Here is a 27,513-nt window from a genome sequence, read left to right as displayed (position 1 = left end):
AAATCAAAGATCCAGTTGCACGAGAAGGTATTGAGGTCTAGGACTTGGAGTTTATCAATTCGATTTGAGCGATGTTAGTATTAAATACTGTGCTGTAATCAATAAAGAACATCCTGATGTATGCATCATTGCTGTCCAGATATTCCAGGATTGAATGAAGAACCAAAGAAATGGCTTCTGTTGTGATGGTGGGCAAACTGAGCATCTCAAGCAGGAGTTGATAAGTTCTATCACCAGTTTCTCAAAGCACTTTATCACAGTGGATGTAAATGTTACTGGATGACAGTCATTGAGGCAGGTTGCCAATGTTCTTCAAACGTTAGAAATTTGTTTTTTTTGAATTTCAGATTCACAAGGCTTTGTTGCAGCTCCAACTCCAGGAGGATGTCCGACACCTGGATGCATCGGTGTGGGGCACATCAAAGGTGCTCGATACACGGGTCATCACAGGTGAGTGATACATTTCTGCCGCTTTTAAAGATTCAAGATTGTTTGTTGTCATCCTTGGTGCACGAGCGTAAAGAAGAACTGCAGATCAGATGCAGCATAAAAACACAATCAGCGTAAAGAATGCAGTAAACAAAACCTCACAAAAATATAGGGACGAAAGCAATCCTATAAAGCACAATGTAGAGTAACTTGTACTGTAACATAGATTGATTATATGCACATAAAATGATTCTGCTTACTTACTGCCTGTTAAACCGCCAGTGTTTAGGACAACAATGAAGGTCCTCTATCTCTGTCTGCATAGAAGGATTCTTCATTGCGGATTCATAACAATTGTTTTTTGACTAGTCAGGGTTGTTAGTCCTGATTCGAACCCCTGAACCTGGAGGACTGGTAGACCACTCTTCGTCTGGCCTCTACCTTTTGACCTATTTGGCATGGATGACCCTACCAAGAGTTAAAACACAAGCCCCTGGCTCCAGCCAACATAGCTCTCCGGGCCATTGAGGCACGTGAGCCTCCAAACCTTCCGACAAAGTTGTAGTCCTCTTGGAGGAAAGTGATGCTAGGGTATGTGTATTTAGTAGTGGTGGGTGGGTTAATAATTGGAGGTTTCGATCAGGCTGATGGCTTGCGAGAAGTAACTGTTTTTGAATACAGTAGTCCTGGCATGGATGCTGTGTAGCCTCTTCCCTGATGGGTGTGGGACAACCAGTCCCTGAGCAGGGTGTGTGGGATCCTTCATGATATTGCTTCGGGCATAGTGAGCATTTGGATGTTTCTTGATGTTAACAGAACAGTGGACAAGGCAGTATATGCCTTAAGTAGTCAGGATCATCATTGTGATAGCTATAAACCACGTAAATCCATTTGCTGTGTCTAATCCCAATTTCTTAATCTTTGTAAATCAAACTGGAATACGCTGCTGTTTCCATATTCTTGTGTCTTCAGCCGAGTACAGGCCCAGCTGCAAATTGTCTCAGTGAGAATGCAGTACTACTCTCCAACTTGGACGTTTTTCCAACTTCCAACATTGCTCATTTTTTTTGCGAGAATTGAAATCTTTCTTAATCTTTATTCTAGACGAAGAACAGCACAGCGCAGCACATGCTCTTTGACCCACAGTGTGCTGCTGATCATTACAACCCTACGCACAATGTCCCAGCCGTGTCAGGGAACTACTCCATTGGAGTGGTGCTGTGAGTTAAGATAATAAGGTGTGAAAGGAGCAGGGGTGGTTTGGCCCAGGCACTGGGAGCTCAAGTGCTTGGGAACAGTAGCTGGAGAGACAGCAAGAGCAGGAGGTGGTAGGGCAGTACAACTGGAATGGAGCCTAAAGATAATGGAAGGGTAAGCAACTGTCAGGAGCCACTAGGAGTGCAGACTCAGTCTACCCACAGAGTGGAAATAATATCTGAGGGAGGCAAGCCAAGCCAGAGGAAGGGATAGAGGTTGGTTTCTGGGGATATTAGAATGAGATGACAGGAGCAGGAAGTAAAACACCAGTAATAACGGGCAACAGATGCCAAACCTTTAGCATTGGGGAAATTGCAATCAATCTTAAGAAGATAGAATAGTGCATGCCCTTCAGCCCATGATGTTATGCCAGCCTTTTAAACTACTCTAAGATCAATTTATCATTTCCTTCCTCTATAACCCTCTATTTTTCTATCATCCACTTGCCTCTCTAAGAGTTTCTTAAATGTATCCAACTCTACCACCACCCCTCACATGGTGTTCCACACCCCCCCCCCCCACTCTCTATGTAAAGAATTACCCTCTGACATGACCTCGTACTTTCCTCCAATCACCTTAAAATTATAACCTCTGTATTAGCCATTTCTGCCCTGGGAAAAAGAGTGGCTAGCATGAGACTATCTTTGCCTCTTACCACCTTGTACACCTCTGTCAAATCACCTCCTACCCTCCGTCGCTCAAAGGGAAAAGCCCTAGCTCAATTAACCTATCTTCATAAGACGTGTTCTCTAGTCCTGGCAGTATCCTGGTAATGCAAAACAAATTTTGAGGAGTCAGAGCTATCATTGTGCATATAAGGCAAATGGACTAATCAACTGTAAAGCTAGATGGATCTAGACAAGTCTGAGATGGGTGAAAAGCACGCGAAGGTAAGCTGGCAAGGAAATGGTAGATTTGCATCCAATTTTAATATTTCACAGAGAGCATGCCAAAATGTGCTTATCACACGATGCACATTGATTATTTTCAGGCCAACTGAACAAAGGGGGCCGGATGTTAATTTTACCAAACAGTATTTGACTGTGTGACACAAACTGTTAGTAGAAAAGCACGCAAATCAAAGTACGCCTACCTTTGTTTCAAAGTACAGTTGATACTGTTTCTTCAGTGGATTGCAGCGTTCATCGCAATGGTCACTGCTACTATCCCAACCTAGTTATCGCTGTGCATGGTGTTACAAGTATTAGTACATTTACTGTGATGTTGGTGATTGGTTTAAACTTACGTTTCCACATCTTGCCCAGGCCATTGACTTTGAATCTGAGCATTGTACGGAGTGGGGAGGGCAGGATATTTGAGTACCAGAACCTTGCACTCAACACCAGTAGGAACGAGAAATTGGTTGTGGACTTCAGGAAGGGGAAGTCTAAGGCAACACACACCAGTCCTCATCGAGGGATCTGCAGTGAAAAGTGTGAGCAGTTTCAAGATCCTGGGTATCTGCATCTCTGAGAATCTATCCTGGACTCAACATGTTAATGCAGTTACAAAGAAGGCACGAAAGTGGCAATATTTCATTCGGAGTTTGAGGAGAATTGGAATGTCATCAAAGATGTTCTCAAATTTTTACAGAATTCAGCACATTGCTACGTGGAGAGCATGCTAACTGGTTGCAATACCGTCTGGTGGGGAGGATTGGAAAAAGCTGCAGAAAGTTTCATCATGGGTACTCACCTCCCCAGCATCAAGGACACCTTTAAAAGTTGATGCCTTCCAAAAATGGTATCCATCATTGAGGACCACCGTCACCCAGGACGCAAGACCATAAGACATAGGAGCAGACTTTAGGCCATTCAGCCCACCGAGTCTGCTCCGGCATGCCATCATGGTTGATTTATTACCCTTCTCAACTGCAATCTCTCACCTTTTTTCTGCAGCCTTTGACACCCTGATTAATCAAGAACCTATCGACCTCTTAAATATACTGAATGAATTGGCCTGAACAGCCTTCCATGACTTTGAATTCCACAGATTCATCATCCTCCGGCTAAAGAAATTTTTCCTCATTTCTGTTCTAAATGGATGCCCCTCAATTTTGGTCCTAGACTTCCCCACCATAGGAAACATCCATTCCACGCCCACTCTATCCAGACCTTTCAATGTTCGTTATGTTGTTATGAATGTTAACATTCCTTACCAACAACTCAACCTGCAGGTTAACCTTCAGTGAATCCTGCACGAGGACTCCCAAGTCCTTCTGCATCTCTGATTTTTTTAATTTTCTCCCCATTTAGAAAATAGTCTAAGCCTTTGTTCCTTCTGCTATAGTGCATAACTATGCATTCCCCTACATTATATTCCATCTGCCACTTCTTTGCCCATTCCCCCAATCTTTCTCCATCCTGCAGGCGCTCTGCTTCCTCAGCTCTACCTGCCCTCCACCTGTCTTTGTGTTATCTGCAAAGTTGGCCACAAAGTCATCAAATCCTTCATCCAAATGTTGACATAAAATGTGAAAAGAAGTGGTCTTAACAGCAGCCAATCAGAAATGTCCTCCTTTATTCCCACACTTTGCTTCCTAACAGTCAGCCAATCTTCTATCCATGCTAGTACCTTTCCTGTAATACCATGGGCTCTTGTTTCGTTACATAGCCTCTTGTGCAGCACCTTGTCAAAGACCTACTGAAAATCCAAATAAATGACATCCCTTGACTCTCCTTTGTCTATCCTGCCTGTTACTTCCTTAAAGAATTTCAATAGATTTACCAGCAAGAGTTCCTCTTTAGAAAACCATGCTGATTTTGGCCTATTTTATCATGTGCCTCCAAGTACTGCAAAACCTCATCCTTAATAATAGATCCAACATCTTTCCAACCATTGAAACCAGGCTAACTAGCCTATAATGTTATATCTTCTACTTCCCCCCCCCCCCCTTCTTATGAGTGGAGAGACATCTGCAATTTTACAGTCCTCAGGAACCACTCCAATCTGGTGTTTCTTGAAAGATCATTAATAATGCCTCCACCATCTCTTCAGCCACCTCTTTCAGAATCCGGGGTTGTGGTCCAGTTGACTTAGCTACCTCAACCTTTTCAGCTTCCCAAGCACCTTCTCCTTAGTAGGAACAAAGGCATTTAATTCTGCCTCCTTGAATTTCTGGCATTCTGCTAGTGTCTTCCTCACTGAAGACTGATGCCAAGTGCTTTTTAAGGTCCTCTGTCATTTATTTGTCTCGCATTGCTACCTCCCCAGCGTCATTTCCAGTGGTCTGATATCCACTCTCATCTCTCTTTAACCGCTGTACATCTATTTATAGTTCATCTTTTCTCTCATTATGGCCTTTTTAGTTGTCTAAGTCATTGGTTTTAAAATTTTTTTTTGCTAGAGTAAAGCCTTACCTTCTTGCATTTGTGCTGTCTTTGACTTCCCTTGTCAGCCATCATGGTGTCATCCTCCCTTTAGAATACTTAATCTTTGGGACTTACCTTTTCTGTGCCTTCCAAATTGCTCCCAGTAGTTCTTATCTGTCACCTCTTCATTCTCCTGTAGTTATCGGGGAGATTAGAGGTCTCCCAAATTTCCCACATCTCACACAGGGAATATACTACTACCTCCGGACCCATTTTCAGCACAGCAGCTGTGTACTAACAGAGAAAATCAACTTACTAGAAATTTGCTTAGAACCTCCACCTCTGCTTGCCCAAGCCTGTTGAGTTAAAGCTGGGCCACCGTTAACCCTGGTCCACTCATGCAATCGCTGCTCTGTTTACACCTCCTTTATTGTCCTGTGCTGATTTCAGCACACCAAAAGAAAGCTGAAGGTTGCTAAACTTAGTGGATCGAGGGGCATCTGTGGATGGAAAGGAATTAAATTCAGTGAGACTGTCTCTCACTGGTCCACCCCTGTGATCTCTTCTACTCTCTGACTCTTCACACATCACTCACCAGCTTGTACTCTTTCCCCTCCCTCCACCTTAAATATACTTGGTGTCATGAATGACCTCTTGTGCTCATTTCAGCCCATCGAAAGAAAGCTGAAAGTTCCAGAACTCTCTTTAAACTTCACCGATGAACGACCTCTCGTGCTGATTGAAGACCTCACCTCTTCTTGCTGTTACCATCAAGGAAGAAGTACAGGAGCCTGGAGACACATACTTGATGTTTTTGAAACAGCTTCTTCCTCTCCACCATCAAATTTCTGAGTGGACAATCAACATGAATACTACCTCACTTTTTCCCCTCTCTTTTTGCACTACTGTACTTATTTAATTTAATTTTTTAATATATACTCATTGTAATTTATGATTTTATTATTATAGATTGCAATATACTGCTGCTGCAAAACAAAAAATTTCACAACATATGATTGTGATATTAAATCTGTTTCTGACTGCTTGTTACCACCTCACTGATAATCAAGTTGTATTTCACGTTAATCACTCAAGAGGTGCAATATTTCAGAATCAGGATCAGGTGGAATATCACTGGCATATGTCATGAAATTTGTTGTTTCCATGGGTTTGGAAATTTAGCGGTGCAGCTATGAGCTAGTCTGACTTACTGAAACCCAGCAGTGAAAACGAGTGAGTGAGTGAGTGTGCAAGGCCAATTTTCTGCTAAGGTCAAAAGTGACCAAGCTGGAAACGAATCCAAAAAAAAAGTTGCCAAAAATCAGAAATGGTCCACCCACGTAGAGACACCATGGCCAAGAAAGTTCACAAATGCATCTATTTCTCTTCAGGCTGAAGAAATTTACCACGTTCCCATCAAACCTTAGCAGTTGTTATTGATGCCCTGCAGAAAACACCCTGTCCGAATGCATCACAATTGGTATGCCAATTGTTCAACGTGTGAGCACTCGAAAATGCACAGAGTTGTGGAGACAGCTCAGCATATCACAGAAACCAGTCTCCCCTCTGTGGACTCTGTCTATACTTCTCACTGCCTCAGTGAAGCAGCCAGCTTAATCAAAGGCTCCAAACACCCTGGACATAATCTTTTCTCCCCTCTTCCATCAGGCAGAAAATAAAAAAAGCCTGAAATCACATACCGTCAGGCTCAGGGACTGCTGTTCTAAGACTATTAAATGGTTCCCTAGTGTGATAAGACGGACTCTTGACCTCATAATCTACCTCGTTATGAGCTTGCATCTTCAGCACTGCACTTTCTCTGTAGCCGTTACACTTTATTCTACATTGTTATTGTTTTCCTTGTTCTTGCTCAAGAAACTGTGAAATGATCTAATTTGTGTGACAACCTGCAAGAGAAGCTTTCAACTGTTTCTTGGTGCATGTGACAATAATAATCCCATTTCATTTCTGTTCCCATTATCTTACATGCGGCCATATGTTGTAGAGGCACTTGCAGTCATCAGCTGAGAAAAAACTTGTGTCAAATGCCGAGATGTGTGCAAAATAGCTCTTGTTTTCCTGCTTTGCACAGTCTCCTGCAACAAGGACAAGAACAGAGTTCTTATAATATCACACATTTCTCAATGGATTCTGTGCATTTGGTGGGGTGACTGCCAGGTAAATCTTTAAATTGGATTTGAGGGAGATTGGCAATGGTGGATGCACAGGAAGAGTGGAGGTTGCAAGATAGGTGGGTGGATGTACATTTTCTTTTAATAAGGACGAAATTGTTAGTGGGCAAGTGATTGGAATCACACTAAGGGACAGCATAATAATACTGATGTAATTTATTCATAGTCAATCTGCACAGATTTGTCAATTCTTGGTCAGTGCCTGACCACAGTGGAATTTTTTTAATGAGGATCAATGAGGGTAATGTTTTTGGATTTTAACAAGGCTTCAGACAAGTCAAACAAAAGGTCCATGAGTCAAGTTTATCTATAATGCGTACTCTACATTGAAACTTACAATGAAATGTGAAGACACAAACTCAAGGAAATCTGCAGATGCTGGAAATTCAAGCAACACACACAAAATGCTGGTGGAACGCAGCAGGCCAGGCAGCATCTATAGGGAGAAGTACAGTCGACGTTTCGGGCCGAGACTCTGCGTCAGATTCTGACGAAGAGTCTCAGCCCAAAACATTGACTGTACTTCTTCCTATAAATGAAATCAGAGGCTGGGCAGGAGGCTGTCCACATGCATCGGTACACGTTCCAGCGCCAACTTCAGGTGCTTACAATGCTCGGCAGAACAACACAGAAGACAACAAGCAACAAAACAACACCAGCTAAACAAGCCCCCTATCTCCCTCCCACCTGCACACATACACAGTCCTTTAACCACAGGACAAACCACCTTCTTCAGGCTCCACCCCTCAAGCGAATTCAGATTTGGGCCTGCAGACACCGGGCTTCGATTTCCCAGCAGACTTGCAGAAATTGGCAGTGACTCCGATGCAGTCGGTGGGCCCCAGCTTCCAGACTTCCACTTCAGTCTTTGGCATTGATCCCAGGACATGCCGATCACCAAACACTAGGCCTTGAGCTCTAGACTCATCAACATCAGACCCTGAACACTAGGTCTCGACTCTGATCTCACCAATTCACAAACCGGGGTCACAGGAACTCGTTTCTGCACCAGCACAGAATGGCAACTCTGGAACTCGCCATCAACTTATTGACTCAGTACGAAAGAGGTACAGAATCTTTTGCTTGAAAGAGTTGTCAAGGCAAAAATCCTCAATGGATATGTGCTTGCAAAGATGTGAACTTCAGTCGAGAGAATGCAAAGTGAAATTTAGCAGGTTACTCCTTCTTGACCATCAAGGACACAATGTATTAAATTTTCCATGGGAGCGGGACAGGACTGAGGCGCACGGGAATTTAGATGAATGTTTAGTTTCATTCACCTCTCTTGATCAGATTAAAACAGTCTGGCTGAATCTGCCACGCTCACAAATCTCAGCAATACATCAAACAAGTAAGCAGTAAATCATCCCAATTCTGCACCATTTTTCTTTTGTTTATAATTTCCAATACAATTGAAATTTTTGATTGGCTATTTAAATACTGTGTTGAGATTCTGTCATGTGATACCTGATCAGACTTATGGATGTGCAAACTGAACCGTACATGAAAATAAAATGAGAATGAGATAACAGGATTAGAAAAGCATTGGCAACATGTTGAACTGATTCCCAGGTTTTCTGCAAAATTTCAGAACCATATCCCTGCTTCCAGTGCCTCTCCATGTTAATACTGAAGCATCCTTAGTTCCTTATCAGTAGTTTATAGTCATTTAATTGTATTTTATTGTGCGTCAGTCTGATTTATTATGAGTTTTTAGTGGAGGCTCGCAGTTTTTTTTATTGAATCTAGATATCAATGAATTAAAAACAGCTTTGGGTCATTCGTTAACATCCTTTTTTAAATATTCATGTTGAGTTTTGTTTGATGAAGAGTCCAGATAATTCTGTGCAATTTAAATTGACGTGCAGCACTTATAAAGCAAATTATGCCTCACAGAAAATGTATTTACTATCAGTCTACAGCTCACTGGTCTTGCCTTTAGTGTCCTTAATCTTTGGAGAGATAATCCACAGGGAGAGCGTTAGGAATTCTGCATCATATGGCTCGCCATGTCGATTTGTTTTATTGAGTAGCTTAATTTTGTTTTAGTATCTCACAAACAAGAGTACTAAAGCTTTTAAACTGATTAATTTTCCATGGAATATGGTAGATTTTGCTTGTTTTTGTTTTAAATCTACACAGCCAATTTGCAATTGTACTGTTGGCTTAACAACTCATTAGTTATAGCCTCACATGTTTGGAAACAGATCCTTGGGCCAACCGTTAAGTGTCAATTCACACCGATGATATCCTAATCTCACTCTCTTCTCCCTATATTCCACTCAACACTTTATAGGTTCCACCACTCACCTACATGTTACAGAAGATTTACGGTCTCCATTTAAGCATTTTACATGTTTGGATGTGAGTGGGAAATGGAGCACTCAGCAGAAACCTCTGCAGTCACAATGAGAATGTGCAAACCCACTCAGACTGCATCAGAGCTTGGAGCCGGACCTGTTCCACAGTACTGTCCAACGGTATAGACATAAGTGAAAAAGATTTAGGAATCCAGCATCTAAAGTCCTGAAATCCCTCAACCTTATTTGGCAGGTTTCATCATAAAGTAATGGCGCAGGCAGAATAACCTCAGTAACTGTCCAAAAAGCTTCGAGGGAGTGAGTAGAAACAACTGAAGAAGAATTCCCTGGATAGAGTTGTACAGCCAAAAAGCATGGAAGGAGTGAGTAGAAACAACTGAAGAAGAATTCCCTGGATAGAGTTGTACAGCCAAAAAGCATGGAAGGAGTGAGTAGAAACAACTGAAGAAGAATTCCCTGGATAGAGTTGTACAGCCAAAAAGCATGGAAGGAGTGAGTAGAAACAACTGAAGAAGAATTCCCTGGATAGAGTTGTACAGCCAAAAAGCATGGAAGCAGGTCCTTTGGCCCCACTCAACCTAGAAGCCTAACTGAGTTTGTCCCATTTGCCCATGTTTGGCCCATGTCCCTCTAAACCAGGGGTTCCCAGTCTTTCTTGTGCCTTGGACCAGAACCGTTAAGCAAGGGGTCCCTGGATCCTAGGTTAGGAACCCCTGCTCTAAACTTCTTTTTTAGTCATTGTAACTGTCTAAATGCCTTTTAAATGTTGTAATTCCTCCTGCCTCTACAACTTCCTCTGACTGCTCATTCTGTATACTCACCACGCTTGTGTGAAAAAGTTGCCCCTTCAGGTCCCTTTTAAATACTTCCCCCCCAGCCCATCAGTTTAAATCTATACCTTCTAGTTTTGGACTCCCCTACCCTGAGGAGAAACCTTTGGCTGTTATCTATGCCTCCCATGATTTTATAAACTTCTATAGGATCACATTCAATCCTCTATGCTGCAATCCTACCTTATCCATGCCTCTCCTTATAACCCAAACCATTCAGTCATGGCTAACGTCCTCAGAGGTCTATTTAATGACATTCTTCCTAGAGCAGGGCAATCAGAACTGTATGCCGTATTCCAAATGTGCCCTTACCATACCAACTCCTACACACAATATCCTGACCAGTAAAGGTAAGCATACCACATGCCTTCTTCATCATCCTATTTATCTGTGTTCCCACCTTGAGCGAACTGTGTGCCAACACTCTTCTATGTCTCTGTGTTCTACAGCACTCCACAGTGCCTTACAGTTTACTGTGCAAGTGCTGCCCTGACATGTCTTACCAAAATGTAACTCCTCATACACTTTTGACTTAAACTCTCTTTGCCATTCCTCACCTTACTGGCCCAGTAGATTGAGATCCCATGGGATCCTGTTCCTTTTTGTATTTATCCAGGTTCCCATCACTCATTGCCCTCGCAAAGGCGAGCCATCACCGTCAGTGCTGCAGTGCTTCTGGCAAAGATGCCTGCTGAGTGTTATTGGACAGGAGTTACCAGGATTGAAACCCAGCAATGATGATAGATCAGTGATGCTGTTCCTTCAGAAAGTTGTGTGACCTTGAGGGGGACCCATGTGACGTAGTGTTTTGATGTGTGCAGTTTGGGGGCGGCGGTAGAAATGAATGTTTAGTGTCGTGGATGGAATTTCAGCTTGGTTCTGGAAGGTATTGAGTGGCTTAATTGCTGTGTGTTGCCTTCGTCCAGGCAAGAAGAGTATTTTCTTTCTAGACCGATCATCCAGATAATTTAGTGAATTCTACAGGCAGCCCCTGGGTTATTTCAGGGCTCTGTTTCTGAGAATGGTTCATTAGCCATTTTCTCCAGCCTAGTGGTGTGAGCATGGAATTCCCAGACTTCTGATAACTGCTCATCCTCTGTCACTTTTCCTCCATTTCTCCTTTTCCCTTCTCCTGGTCTAGCTGGTCTCCATCATCCTATGTCTTTCTCTTGTTTCACCATCTTCCTGTCACTCACACGTTCATTCCACCAGTTCAACTCTCCACCCCTCCCCCCCTTGTTTCATGTCCCACCGTCCTCTCCTATCAGATTCCATCATTATCAGCCCTATACCACTTCCATCTATCATCTCCCAGCTTATGACGTCATTCCCACCCTCATCAGCCTATCATCCACCTCACTCTGATCCACAAATCACCTCCCAGTTATTGCTCTAACCCTTCCCCCACCCATTGGTTATCTTTCTTCTTTCCAGTCGAGCCGAAGTATCTCTACCTAAAAACTGGAGCATCTGTTTCCCTGCATAGATGCTGCCTCACCTGCTGAGTTCCTTCAACGTTTTCTATATTGCTGCAGACTTCAGAATCTGTATTTTGTTGTTTTCTCTATAAGCTGAAACATCCGACATCCATGGTGACCCATATGGTATTGTTCTACATACATTCGCCCTAATTCTTCCATTTCATTGAAAAATCACCCCAACACTACAATGGATTATATAATGTATCCAGTCTTAAATGAATACCATGCAACATTAATATTATTTTTACTTCAAAAATACTTTGTACGTATAATGGTGAATTTTGCATGACATCTAATTTCAATATCAAAGTGCAAAGTAAAATTTCTTATCAGTGTACATATATATCACCACGTACAACCCTGAGATTCATCTTCCTGTGGGCATACTTAGCAAATCTATGGAACAGGGAACTGTTCTTGAACCTGGTGGTGCAAGTCCTGAGTTGGCTGCAGCAAGAAAAGAGCATGGCCTGGTTGGCAATGGATACTGCTTTTCTAAGGCAACGTTTCATGTAGATATGCTCAATGGTTGGAAGGACTTTACCTGTGATGCACTGGGCCAAATCCAATATCTTTCATAGGATTTTCTGCTCAAAGGCTTGGTGTTCCCTTACCAGAATGTAACGTGGCCGGTCAATATACTTTACACCACACATCTATAAAAGATGTTATGCTGAATCTCCACAGCTTTCTAAGGAAGTAGAAGCACTGTCATGCTTTCATTACAGTTACAATTATATGATGTATCCAGGACAGGTCCTCTAAGATAATAACACCCAGGAATATAAAGTTACTGACCATCTCCACTTCTGATCCTCCAATGGCTCATGGACTTCCGGTCTCCCTCCCTTGAAGTTCCCGATGTTGGGAGAGTCCAGAACCTGTTGCCACAGTTTAAGAATGAGGGGTAGGCCATTTAGAACGGAGTTGAGGAAAAACCTTTTCACCCAGAGAGTTGTAGATCTTTGGAATGCTCTGCCTCAGAAGGCAGTGGAGGCCAATTCTCTGCATGCTTTCAAGAAAGAGTTAGATAAAGCTCTTAAAGGTAGTGGAGTCAAGGGATATGGGGAGAAGGCAGGAACGGGGTACTGATTGTGGATGATCAGCCATGATCACATTGAATGGCGGTGCTGGCTCGAAGGGTCAAATGGCCTACTCCTGCACCGATTGTCTATTCTATTCTGTAAGTCTACAGTCAGTTCCTTGGTCTTGCTGACATTGAATGAAAGGTTGTTGTATTAACACCACTCAGCCAAGTTTTCAATCTCCCTCCTGTATGCTGATTCATCTCAACCTTTGATGCAGTCCACAGCAGTGGTGTCATCAGCAAACTTGTAAGCGGTGTTTAAGCTATATTTAACCACACAGTCATGGGTGTGAAGCGAGTAGAGCAGGGGGTGAAGCACACAGCCCTGTGGTGCACCCAAGCTGATGGAGATTGTGGAGGAGATGTTTTTGCCAATTCGAACTGACTCAATATGTCAAGTCCATAAAACCATAAGGCAAAGGAGTAAAATTAGGCCATTTGGCCCATCGAGTCTGCAAAACCATTCCATCATGGCTGATTAATCAGAATCGGGTTGATTATCACCGGCACGTGACATGAAATTTGTTAACTTAGCAGCAGCACTTCAATGCAATACATAATCTAGCAGAGAGAGAGAAAAAATAATAATAAATAAAATAAAACATTATAATAAATAAGTAAATCAATTACGTATATTTAATAGATTATTTAAAAATGTGCAAAAACAGAAATACTGTATATTTTAAAAAAGTGAGGTAGTGTCCAAAGCTTCAAAGTCAATTCAGGAATCGGATGGCAGAGGGGAACAAGCTGTTCCTGAATCACTGAATCGCCTTCAGGCTCCTGGATCTCCTACCTGATGGTAACAGTGAGAAAAGGGCATGCCCTGGTTATTGGAAGGTCTTAATAATGGACACTGCTTTTCTGAGACACCACTCCATGAAGATGTCCTGGGTACTTTGTAGGCTAGTGACCAAGATGGAGCTGACTGGATTTACAACCTTCTGTAGCTTCTTTTGGTCCTGTGAAATAGCCCTTCCATACCAGACAGTGATGCAACCTATCAGAATGTTCTCCACAGTACAACTATAGAAGTTTTTGGGTGTGTTTGTTGACATGCCAAATCGCTTCAAACTCCTAATAAAGTATAACTGTTGTCTTGCCTTCTTTATGACTACATCGATATGTTGGGACCAGGTTAGATCCTCAGAGATCTTGACACCCCGGAACTTAAAACTGCTCACTCTCTCCACTTCAGATCCCTCTATGAGGATTGGTATGTGTTTCTTCGTCTTACCCTTCCTGAAGTCTACAATCAGCTTTTTCGTCTTACTTACATTGAGTGCCAGGTTGTTGCTGCAGCACCATTCCACTAGTTGGCATATTTTACTCCCGTACGCCCTCTCGTCACCACCTGAGGCTCTACCAACAATGGTTGTATCATCAGCAAATTTATAGATAGTATTTCAGCTATGCCTAGCCACAGAGTCATGCGTATATAGAGAGCAGAGCAGTGGACTAAGCACACACCCCTGAGGTGCGCCAGTGTTGAAGTCAGCAAAGAGGATATGCAATCACCAGTCAGCACAGATTGTGGTCTTCTGGTTAGGAAGTTGAGGATCCAATTACAGAGGGAAGTACAGGGGCCCAGGTTCTGCAACTTCTCAATCAGTATTGTGGGAATGATGGTATTAAATGCTGAGCTAAAGTCAACGAACAGCATCCTGACATAGGTGTTTGTGTTGTCTAGGTCGTCTAAAGCCAAGTGAAGAGCTATGGAGATTGTGTCTGCTATTGACCTATTGTGATGATAGGCAAATTGCAATGGGTCCAGGTCCTTGCTGAGGCAGGAGTTCAGTCTAGTCATAATCAACCTCACAAAGCATTTCATCACTGTCGATGTGAGTGCTACCGGGTGATAGTCATTAAGGCAGCCCACATTATTCTTCTTAGGCACTGGTATAATTGTTGCCTTTTTGAAGCAAGTGGGAACTTCTGCCCGTAGCAGTGAGAGGTTGAAAATGTCCCTCTCAACCCCATTCTCCTGTTTTCTCCCCGTAACCTTTGACACCCTTACTAAACAAAAACCTATCAACCTTTGCTTTAAGTGCTCCCAGTGACTGAGCCTCCACGGCTATCTCTGGCAATGGCTTCCACAGATTCACCACTCTGTGGCTGAAGGAGTTTCTCCTCATCTCTACTTTAAAGCAACATCCTTATATTCTGAGGCTTTGCCCTCTATTTCCAGACTCCCCCACTATACAAAACATCCTCTCCATGTCTACTCTGTCTAGGCCTTTCAGTATTCTGTGGGGTTCAATTAGATCCATCCTGATTCGTCTAAACTCCAGTGAGGTCATTTGTACCCCAGGTAGTCTCTGAAATATTTTTTACCTCTGTAGTTTTCTTTAGGGCAAATTGTAGTCAGTGCTCCCTTGTAAGCATCATCGCTTGAAGAATTTTGGCAATCTTCCCCTCTCTGTTTTAAAAATAAACTCACCACTTTATCCAGGGACTCAATGCAAAATGGATAAAGAGTTAATTAATCAATGAGTAAATCTCATGGATCTGTACACAGGATCTGTACTCTGCTGTTTGTGATGCACATATTTAAATAACCTGGAGGAAAATGTAGATGGGTAGCTTAGTAAGTTTGCAAAGATTGGTGGTGTTCTGGATAGCGTAGAAAACTGGAATGCAGCAAGATATAGATTAGTTGCCGATAAGGGTGGAGAAATGGCGAATGGAGTTTACCGCGGCCAAATGTGTTGTTGCACATTGGTAGATCCAATGTAAAGTGACAGTACCCTGTTAAGAGAAACACCCTTAACAGTGTTAATGAGCAGAGGGATCTTGTGGTCCAAGTTCACAGCTCCCTGTAAGTGGCTGCAAAGGTTGATAGGGTGGTTAAGAAGGCATGGGACGTATTTGCCTTTATTAGTCGAGGCACTGAGTTCATAATTCAGGAAGTTATGTTACCAGTTTATAAAACACTCGTTAAGCCACATCTGGAGTATTGCATACAGTTCTGGTCGCCCCATTATAGAAAGGATCAAGGGTGCAGAAGAGGGTTACAAGGATGCTGCCTGGATTAAAGGGCTTATATCAAGAATTTGGACAAACTTCTCTGTAGCTGCAGAGGCTGAGGGGAGATCTGATCGAGGTTTATAAGATTATGAAAGACATAGCTAAGAGCAGACAGCCGGTATTTATTTCCTGTGGTTGAAATGTCAAATACAAAAGGCATATATTTAAGGTGAGATGGGGCGATTTTCAAAGGAAATGCGAGGGGAATTTTTTTTTATACACAGAGATGCCTGGAATGTGCTGCTTGGAGTGGTGGTGGAAACAGATATATTAGGGTCTTTTAAGAGAGTTTTAGACAGGCAATTGAAGGATATGGACACTGTGTAGGGAGAATGGATTAATTTAGTTAGCCATTTGACTATTAATTTAACTGATTTGGCACAACATTGTGGGCTGAAGGGCCTGTTCCTGTGCTGTACTCTTCTATGTTCTATGCTTTTCACTGAACTCCAAGTTTACACTCCAGTAGCATTTTGGTATGTGAAATATTGTTTGCGTTACAGTTACTTAAACAGTTGATAATTCAGAGAAATGATTGTTTTCGCCACATATGTTCTAAACTGTCAGAAAGATTGACCATTTGTTTTGGAACTTGCCACATTTTTATCGTTTTGGCTTCTGTTCCTTGGGATTTTGTTGGCCTTCCCCAACTCCTCTGGAACCCTCATTTGCTGCCAAGTTATACTCAGTTGTTTTAGTTGTTCCTCTGAAGTTAATTCATTGAACTGAGATAAAAGGGAAAATGAGAACCTCTGATGTAACTCAACAAATTAAAGCTGTTCTTCATATGGGCTTGGCTACTGAAGGCAGAGGGTGATGGTAGAGACTGTTTTTGGGGATGTTTGCCTGTGGCGTTCCACAGGATTTAGTGCTGTGATCCTTGGTGTTCACTCTATATGTAAATAACTTGGATATGGAAGGCATGAACAGTAAGTTCACAGATGACACTAAAATTGGTGGAAAAGTTCAAAGTACATTACAACCTTGAGATTCGTCTCCTAACAAGCAGCCACAAAGCAAAGACACCCCAAAAGAACCCATAAAAAAACAGTTGAACGCCCAATGTGCAGAAAAAAAACCAAATTGTGCAGACAATAAATGCAAACGTATTGTCAGGGGGCAGTCCAAAGAGTCTGTCCCCAGGCCCTTAGATCAGCACAGAGCCAAGCCAGCGTTGTGGAGCAGTGAGTCCCGACACCCTGACCTTTTCAATCTGGCCTTGTGCCTAAATCCTCTTCTAAATATTGGGTTCAGTTGCTTCTTTATGCTCTGGGGCGTGGACCCCATCACCTCGATTTGGCCTGTTCCCAATCTTTGCGATTTGACCCAGATCGTCTTAGGGCTATAAGCCGATATTAATGTGATGTTGAAATGGCAGATGAAATTTAATCCTGATGAATGTGGGGTGGTGCATTCCCATAAGGCCAGGACGTATATCATGAATTGGAAGGTTCTTGGGCACATTGAGGAATAGACAACCTTGATGTGCAAGTCCAAGTTGGCAATGCAGGTAGATAATGTGCTTAGGAAGGCATATGGGATGCTGGCTTTCATTAGTCAGGCCAATGAAAACAGGTCCTGCTTTATTAAACATTGCTCAGAGCTCAGCTGGAGTACTGTGTGCAGCTCTTGTCATCACCCTGCAGTAAAGATGTGATAACTCTAGGTGGAGAGGATGCAGCGCAGATTCACTAGGACGTTGGCTAAGATAGAGAATTTCAGTGCTGAAGAGATGTCAAACAGCTTGGGTTGGTTTGCCTTGGAATGGAGAAACTTGAGAGGGGATATGGTTGAGGTATATGAAGCAAACAGATTGGATAGTCTGCAGAAACATTTTTTTTCTTCTGAGAGATAAACACCAGAGAACAAAGATTAGCACGAAAGGTGAGAAATTTAGAGGGGATTTGAATGGGAACATTTTCACCCGGGGTATGGTGAGTAACTAGAAGGCACAGCCAGAGAGAGTGATGGAACCAGAGTCACTAACAGCATGTAAGAGGCGTCGAGGTAACCAGTTAACTCACCTGGGGCCCAAGAGCTGGAAGATGGGATGAATGCAGATGGGTGTCCACTGGTCAGCGTGAACATGCACAGCTGAGTGGTAATTGATTTATTGCCCCTTGTTCTGAGGTACAGTGAAAACCTTGTTTTGCATGCTGTCTGTTCAGGTCGCAAAGGGGAAAGTAATAACAGATTGCAGAGTAAAACATAGAAACACAGAAAAAGCTACAGCACAACACAGGCCCTTCAACCCACAAAGCTGTGACGAATATGTCCCTACCTTGGAACTACCTAGGTTTTACCCATAGCCCTCTATTTTTCTAAACTCCACGTAGCCATCCAGGAGCCTCTTAAAAGACCCTATCGTACCCGCCTCCACCACCGTCGCCAGCAGCCCATTCCACGCACTCACCACTCTCTGGGTAAAAAACTTAACCCTGACATCTCCTCTGTACCTACTTCCAAACACCTTAAAACTATGCCCTCTCTCGTGCTAGCCATTTCAGCCCCAGGGAAAGGCCTCTGATTATTTACACAATCAATGCCTCTCATTATCTTGTACACCTCTATAAGGTCACCTCTCATCTTCTGTCACTGCAAGGACAAAAGGCAGAGTTCACTCAACCTATTCTCATAGGCATGCTCCCCAAACCAGACCACATCCTTGTAAATCTCCTCTGCACCCTTTCCATCATTTCCACGTTATTCCTGTAGTGAGGCAACCAGAACTAAGCACAGTACTCCAAGTGGAGTCTGATCTGAGTTCTATATTGCTGCAACATTACCTCTCGGCTCTTGAACTCAATCCCACGGTTGATGAAAGCCAATGCACCGTATGCCTTCTGAACCACAGAGTCAACCTGCATAGCAGATTTGAGCGTCCTATGGACTCGGACCCCAAGATCCCTCTGATTCTCCATACTGCCAAGAGTCCTACCATTAATACTATATTCTACCATTATATTTGACCTACCAAAATGAACCACCTCACACTTACCTGGGTTGAACTCCATCAGCCACTTCTCAGCCCAGTTTTGCATCCTATCAATGTCCCATTGTAACCTCTGACAGCCCTCCACACTATCCACAACACCCCGAACTTTTGTGTCATCAGCTAATTTATTAACTTATCCCCCCACTTTCTCATCCAGGTCATTTACAAAAATCACAAAGTATTACAGTTACAGAAGAAGTCCAGTGTAGACGGACAATAAGGCCAAAACAAGGTAGATTGTGAGGTCAAGGGTCAATGTTATCATTCTAGACAAGCATTAATAGTCTTACGGCAGTGATATGGAAGCTGTCCTTGAGCCTCGTTCTACATGTTTTCAGGCTTTTGTATCTTCTGCCCGATAGGAGGGGTAAGATTAGAGTACATTTTGGGGGAGGGTGTGGAGGTAGGATCTTTGATTATGCTGGCTGCTTCACTGAGGGGCAGCAAGAAGTATTAGCAAAGCATATGGAGAGGAGGCTGGTTTCTGTGATGTGGGTTGAGCTGCGTTCACGACTCTGCAGTCCAGGACAGGCATGGTGACGCTCACTCCAAGAAACTTAATACCCTCAACCTTCTCGACCTCAGCACCATTGATGTAAACAGGAGCATGTGCAACGACCCCCTCCTGAAGTCAATGACCGACTTTTGTTGCCATCAAAAGGAAGGCTGTTACCATGACACCATGTGCCTCGTGTGGTATCCCTCTCTTCTCTTTCGATGAATGTCGGTGATACTGTAGGATGGTATCGTGGCTCTACTGCTATGGATTGGATTATTGCGTTTGTGGACTACGGACTTTTTCAGATTTGTAATCTTTATATTCCATGTATTATTTTGTTGGCATTTCCTGTTCTGCTTCATTGTGCGAGGGGAGTATGTTTGGGGGTTGATGTTCTGTTGTGTTCTGTTAGTTTTTTGTGTGGGGAAGGGCCAATGTTCCTGTTTTGTTTTGTGTGAGGAGATGGGCATTAATGATCAGAATGCTGTTCACCTTTGTACGGGGAGGGGGGGCGGGCGGGTTGGGTAGGTGGGTTTGATGTCTCTCTCTGAACGACTTTCATATTCTTTCTTTTCTCCCGGCTATCTGGAGAATACAAATCTCAAGGTGTATATGGATACATGCTTTGATAATAAATAAACGTTTGAACATTTGTAGAGAGATGAGTGGATGGATTCTGCCATCACCTGTTTTTGTGGTAGACAAATTGCAGTGGGCCAGGGGAAGCTGGAGTTGGTGTGTGCCATGACCAGTTACTCAAAGCACTTGAAGGCAGGTGTCACAGTACCTTCTATTTCTAAGGTACCAGGTGAAGGTGGTCGTCTTAAAGCAGGTAGGAAACTCCTATTGAAGCAAGAACATGATAATATCCCCTCCAGCTGATCGGTGGATTTGGCCAGGGACACCATATGGGCTCACTCTCTGGAACAAACACAGCCTTCTCTTTGGTGGCAGCTGCTTCATTTCATTGCCGAGCTACTAATCCAGTTATGAGCCTTGTCTAACCTTTACTGCTTTCTCTTACCTCCTGCTCATACAACTTCTGCTTTACACATGCTTGCTTCATGCGGTGCTTCCTCTGTGGATGTAGAGGTGAAATTGATTTTGGGTGAGCTTGAATTTGAAGCCCTTGATAACATTTTTCTTTTGCTTCAATGTCATTCAATATCCAAAAGACGCCCAGAGCTCCGGCTGAGACCCTTATTCATTTTTCTTCATCAAAATATAACAGAAAAGTCTAATCCTACAGACAAAAGCTGTGTGATTGATTTCCACTGTCAAAGGACTGTGTTATATGCAAAAGCAATTCAACTTTGCAAGCAAGTAAATGGGAAGGGGAATTGTAGAAGTTTCTCCAACACCGTAAATGATGGAAGAGTGAATCATAGTCTTAATTCAGTTTGAATTATAGCAGAAAGGCATACTCAATATTTGTATTTAATTTAGTAATTTGGTACAAATTGCTGAAGGGCAGGTGAAGGACAAATATCAGGAAGCACTTCTTTATCCAAAGTATGCTTTGTATTTTTAATGGCCTTCTATATAAGAAGGCACAGTCAACAAAATCTTTGAATTGTGATATAAATGGTTAGATGGTACATTAGAACTGTCGTTTTCCATAAGATAATGAGCTAGATCAGCTAAATGACCTGCTGCACCTACAATTATCTTTGTGATTCAGAGAAAAAAAAGTTTTGTGGCTTACTCTGAAGTCATGAATGCTAATAGACAGAAGCCTGATTGTTCGTTATTAGCCTTCTGAAAAAAAAGAAGTTATGAAAGCAGGACAGCGTAAAGCATTCCACCAGAGCATCTTTTTTTTTTATGTGGTTGAGGTACAGGAAATCATTAGTGGTATCTTCAGGGAATGCTCAATTTGGCCAGAAGAACAGCTGGCTTGTTAAAAGCATTCATTATTTTCCAGTGTGGTAATAGAAGAGCTAATTAATTCAAATTACTGCAACTCTGCTATATTTTCAAGTGCAACAAAATATCTCATGATCATAAAAAGTTCTGTCCTGAACAGCGTATCAGACTCTATAAATCATAGAATAGTTTTCTTTCGATCTGATAGATTTTCTTCTGTGATGATTTAGTCTCTGAAAGAACTGAGAATGTTTGTTGGATCTTGGGGGCAGATTGGATTAAATCATTTTCTTGGGGCTCCCTCTTTCACTCAGTGAATTTGTCTGTGTATCTTCTGTGCTTCATAAAGAAGGCACTTTGAGTGTTTGATCTTCGATCATTAGTTATTTAGTCTTAGTGTGAATACTACAAATCTTTATTTACCAAAATCCTGGCTGAAACCTCCTTTAATTCAACACTGTGCTTACCTCCCATGTTTGAAAAGCCTAACTGATCACCTTGTAAGTTAATGTACTTAAAATAGGTAGTTGGGGAGACATGTCCGAAGTACCTTGCATAACTACTGCTGGTCCCTAGTCTGATTTGTTTGTCAATAAACGTGTTACAGACCTTCTCCATTGATTTTCTGTTTATTACAGAGGCATGAATGGGCTTTGCATTGTTTCATCCTAACTGTGCTTGCTTTGGCATGTGTTGGTCACTATGCATGCATTGATGTGCATCTGTGACCATTACATTTAACTTCTTTGAATGCACTGAACAAGGGGCAAACAAACACTATTTTTTTGCTTCTCACTGAATTAAATGAGTTGATCTGTTCAGATTCTGAAATTGTGAGACCAAGCACCTCAAAGCTCAAAGTACATTTATTGTCATACGTATACATTATACAACCTTGAGATTTGTCTTTTAAAAGGTCAGCCATGAAACAAAGAAACCCAGAAACCTGACCTTTTCAGTATGGCCCTGCACCTAATTCATCATCCATACATCGGGTTCTGTCACTTCAATACGCTCTGGGGTCTAGGCCCCGTCACCTTGATTCTGCCCACACCTGGTCTTTCTGAATCGACCCAGTGCTTATTGTTAATACAACCATTTTAAACCAAGTATTTAAATCAACTTAAAATGGAAGTTCTGAATTTCTGTCTTCATGTTTGGAGTGGGATATCCATAACAAAAACAGCATTATTTTGAACTCTTAATGAAACTCTGTAGAAACAATAATTTAAGTCATCCTGCATAGAAACTATGGCTTTTTGGCCCATTATACCAATGATGAGCTGAGCAAAGATTGTCCGTCTATAACCATCCCATTTCTCAGCACTTTACCGATAGCTTTTTAAATCTTGCTTGCTCAAGATGCTATTTAAGTATTTTCAGAGTAGTTGCCTTCATTGCCCATTCAGGCAATGCAGTCTTGATTCTAGACCCTCTGGGTGTAAAATAGTTCTTCCCCCAGATGCTCTCTAAACCTCGTCCCGTTTTGGTACCCCTCTGTGAAATGGTTACTGCTGCCTACCTTATCTCAAACCTTAATCAGATCTGCCCTCAGCTTGTGCCATTTCAATGAAGCCAAACCCAACCTCATAACTGAAATGCTACATTCTAGACAACACACTGCTGCATCTCATCTGCACACAGTGCTCCATTGTAATCTTACCAGTATTTTATAAAGCTGTAGCATAACTTCCCTGATCTTCCCTGTGTATCTCAGCAAATGAAGGTAGGTATACTCTATGTGTCCTTCACCATCACAGTTACACTTAATAAAAAAAATACTGTGAGGTGCATTTAAAATCTGTGAAAAGACAACCATGACTTAATTTTTTGTTGATCTTTTTGCCATTTGGCATTCCATATGCCTCTTTGCATCCCAGACAACAGCTGGAGATCTCTCTTGTCCTGGCATGGAATTAGGCTGCACCTGCTCGTAAGCTAACCTTGATCAGGTCTATTACAACCCAGCACGAAATCAGTGACTTTGGTTGTGGGATTTAAAAAAAAATTCTGGCAAGAAAATGTAAACGGCTGTTTTATTGTAAAGGCTTGTGTTTTGAATGTAATCCAGATCAATCAATTCAGAGCATCTGCCAGCAGGAAGTAAAATTAGTTTGGGAAGTCTCATCTCATTTTCCAAAGTTGCAGCCATAAAGTGTCAGTGACAGGTATTTAATTGCCAGTTGTTTTCAGAGAGCTGGCAAGTCATGCTATCTAAAGGAAACCGAAGAGAGGAGAAGCTTCACACTGTGTATGAAGAATGCTCTTTGAGATTGCTCAAAGGAGGTTGAGTCAATGGAAAGGAGAATCTTTTTCCCTTTCTGTTTCTTAGCAAAGTTGGTAAAAATCCACAATAATAATAAAATAGTGGAAACAACAGTAAGTTGAGCAGGAAGTGAAAAAGAATTAACATTCCGATAGTTTCTTCTCTAGTTCCATCTGACTGATCTGAAAGTTCCTCAAAGCAATAAAACAGACAAATATTCAGTACTGACCTTAAACTGATGGCCTCTTATCGTTGCAAGGTTAACATTCATATGATATACTGGTTCCGGTGCATATCTAATCATTGTAACCTGCTCACAGATACAGTACAGCACACACACTATTCGTTTACCTCTCTATCTCCAGTTCTGGTGCAAGACTTTGACCCAAAATGGTGACAATTTTTCTCCTCCCAGTGACGCGGTGTGACCCACTGAGTTCTTCCAGCATATTGTGCATTACTGATAGAAGTGCGTGTGATCTGTCACTTATAGAAAACACTTCATCGTTGTTTACACTGAAGTGATATTAAAATGAAGAAACATCTCATTGCTTCAGTGTTATATTGAAATAAACAGTTTATCATTTTTATGAATATATATTTTGATTCAAAGTAGCTTGAACAGCCTACTAGACTAACCACTTATGCTCATTGATGAAGAGGCTGTATATGCTGGAACCAGGAGCATCTCACAGTCTCCTGGAGGGACTCAGCAGGACAAGCAGCATTGGTGGGAGGAAAGGAATTATCGACGTTTCGGGTCAAAATCCTGCATTGGGATTGAGAGTTCAGAGATGAGGTGGTCAGAAACATTTCTTGTCAATTCCCTTCCACTCTCGATTCTCAGTCCTGATGCAGGGTTTTGACTCAAAATGGTGAGGATTTCTCTCCGCCCCCCGACACTGCTCAACGGGCTGAGTTCTTCCAGCAGATTGTGTGTTACTGAAAGAAGAAACCTGTAGTGGTATTGTTAGATGGATACGGCGATTGATCACTGGTTAAAGTTTAATCTATATAGTCTTTTTATCTCACCAGATACTAGACATGCAGTTGATCACTACTTATGAAATTGCTTAGTGATATTTTATATTTGAAATCATATCTTTAGGCTGAAGGCAATTTATAAAACAATCATGTAGAGGCGGTTCTTGTTACACTGTTTAATCACTGTTTAATGATATAAACAAGTGCTCTTATGTTCCTTTAATCCTATTTGCTGGGGATACATTTCCACTAAATTCAGCAGATTTATCATGGCATCTCAATGTGCTTTATTTTATTATCATACTTCAGTTTATGATTGCAGAAAAATTTTAAGGAAATAAGTACTATTATTGTGAACTTAGAGTCTGGTAAAGAGTTGAGTCATTGAGATCATTTCTGAAGTAACTGGAACTGTAGAAAGGATAGATTACACCTAAACTGGCAAGGGACCAATATCCTTTCACGTGGGTTTGCTCACGCTATTCAGAAAGGCTGAAGTTAATTTGATAGGGAGGTGAAAAGCTTAACAGCAGTGCAGCTGGTGGGGAAAAACTTGTAAATCAAGCAAGAATAGAAGGACAAACAAACACACTGCTGGAGGAATGCAGCATCTATGGAAATAAACAAACAGTCGATGTTTCAGGGCAAGATCCTTCTTCAGGACATGTTCATTTCCATAGATGTTGCCTGCCCTGCTGAGTTCCTCTGAACTCCCGTCGAAGTTCCATCCTGTTACTTGTAAAAACTCCACCCCCTTCTCTCAATTCCTTAGTTTCTGCCGCATCTGCTCTCAGGATGAGGCTTTTCATTCCAGAACGAAGGAGATGTCCTCCTTTTTCAAAGAAAGGGGCTTCCCTTCCTCCACCATCAATGCTGCCTTCAACCTCATCCTCCAGTCACTCCAGCAATAGGGTTCCGCTTGTCCTACCACCCCACCCAGCCTCCGTGACCAGCACATAATTCTCCGTAACTTCCACCATCTCCAAAGGGATCCCTCCCTCCCACTTTTTGCTTTCTGCAGAGATCACTCCCTACATGACTTCTTTGTCCATTCATCCCTCCCCAATGCTTTCCCTCCTGTCACGTATCCTTGCAAGCAGAACAAATGTTATACCTGCCCCAGTACTTCCTCCCTCACTACCATTCAGGGCCCCAAGCAGTCCTTCCAATTCAGTCTTCCTATCCCGGGCTAGTCTTTCAGGTTGTCCCCACATACAGCCCGTCTTCAAAGATCCCTCCTCTCCCAGGAATGAGGTCTTTGGAGCTTCTATTAACACTTTTTGCGACACATTTTTTGTACCGGTTGGGGTTGCTAGCCCCATGCCCAACCCTCCTCGCAGCCAGGTTTGGGACCGTCTGTGGCAGAGCTAGAATTCATGTAAATTGTCAGAACAGGTTAGCATGGATGTCGTGGGCTCAGGGGCCTACTTCAATGACTCTGTGAATTTGAGAATGAGGGTAAACATTTAAAGGTTTAATATAAGAACATGAGAAGCCCCACAATGAACATCACAGATCATCTGCCAATTAATAAAATAATGAGCAAACATTTTCAATTCCGTTTTCCAGACCAGTTCGTATATTCCTTGATTGTCTCGGTTATACACATCAGAACACCCACAGCTCTCTAATTACCCACCTTTCAAATGTTACTGCTTATGGACTGATTGTTAATCCCCATTTTTCTGATCTCACTCTCTCACCTTTATTCTCTATATCAACTCCTATTTCTTTCAATCAGCAACCTCCCTTTCCAGATCCCTCCTCCATTCTCCCTTTCGACTCCTGAGAACCTTTACTGATCGAGCACTAGCATTTCCTCTTCTGAGATTGATGTTCTTTTTGTTGCTATTTATACCCAATCAGAGAATTTGACTTTAATTGAGACAGTCCTATTTGGTTTTCAACAAGCCAGCACTTCAGCTCAAAGTAAATTTATTATGAAAGTACAACCCTGAGATTCACTTTCTTGCAGGTACACTCAAAAAATCTAATAAACTTAATAGAAACAATGAAAGACCACACCAACTGAGCAGACAACTGGTGTGCAAAAAACAACTGTGAAAATACAAAAAGAAAGAGGAAATAATAATAATAAATAAATAAGCAATAAATATCGAGAACATGAGATGCAAAGTCCTTTAAAGTGAGTCCATAGATGTGGGAACATTTCAGTGATGGGGCAAGTGAAGTTGAGTGAAGTTATCCCCTTTGATTCAAGAGCCTGATTCAAAGAGGATAACTTCAGCTGTTCAAGTTGTGAAAGTAAAAACAGCCAACCAAATGTGCTGACAGTGTCAAAAATAAACAAGAGTTTCTACAGATGTTGGAATCCAGAGCAACACACGCAAAATGCTGGAGGAACTCGGCAGGTCAGGCAGCATCTATGGAAGTGAGTAAGCAGTCAACATTTTCATCCAAGTCCCTTCATCAGGACTGGAATAGAAGGGGGAGATGCCAGAAAGAGAAGGTGGGGAGAGGGGAAGAAGGACAAACTAGAAGGTGATAGGTGAATGGGAGCAACAACTCGTATTCCTTCTAGGTAGATGGCATGAACATCAACTTCTCTAACTTCTGATCGCTTCTCCCTCCCCTTCTATTCCCCACTCTAACCTGTCACCTCTTCTCCTCACCTTCCCAGCACCCCCCCCCCCCCACAACCTTTCTCCCATGGTCCACTCTCCTCTCCTATCAGATTCCTTCTCCAACCCTTTGCCTTTTCCACTTAAAGCCTTCCAACTTCTTATTTAATTCCCCCCTCCTCCACCCAACTGGCTTCACCTATCCCTTCCAGCTTTTCCTCCTTCCTTTCTCCCCACCGCCTCCTCCTGCCATCTTCCTCCTTCCTTTCCAGTCCTGCTGAGGGGTCTCAATCAAAAAAGCCGACTGTTTATTAATTTCCATAGATGATACCCGATTTGCTGAGTTCCTCCAGCATTTCATCTCTGTTGTGCTGATATCTATTAAT

The 27,513-nt window shown here is 42.3% G+C and overlaps 1 protein-coding gene across 11 annotated transcripts in view; it reads left to right on the top strand.

Annotated features, from left to right (window-relative positions):
- LOC132401655 (lethal(3)malignant brain tumor-like protein 4) overlaps positions 1-27,513 on the top strand; it is a 380,142-nt gene that overhangs the window by 216,335 nt on the left and 136,294 nt on the right. For all 11 annotated transcript variants that reach the window (XM_059983770.1, XM_059983710.1, XM_059983719.1 and 8 more), the window contains one exon: positions 348-450. In XM_059983770.1, coding sequence (XP_059839753.1) covers positions 348-450 — 103 coding nt within the window. The remainder of the gene's footprint in view (positions 1-347; positions 451-27,513) is intronic.

This window comes from Hypanus sabinus, chromosome 1, assembly GCF_030144855.1.
Source record: "Hypanus sabinus isolate sHypSab1 chromosome 1, sHypSab1.hap1, whole genome shotgun sequence".
Lineage (NCBI taxonomy): Eukaryota > Metazoa > Chordata > Chondrichthyes > Myliobatiformes > Dasyatidae > Hypanus > Hypanus sabinus.
Note: the sequence above shows the minus strand (reverse complement) of the source record. Positions and strands in the feature narration are given on the sequence as shown.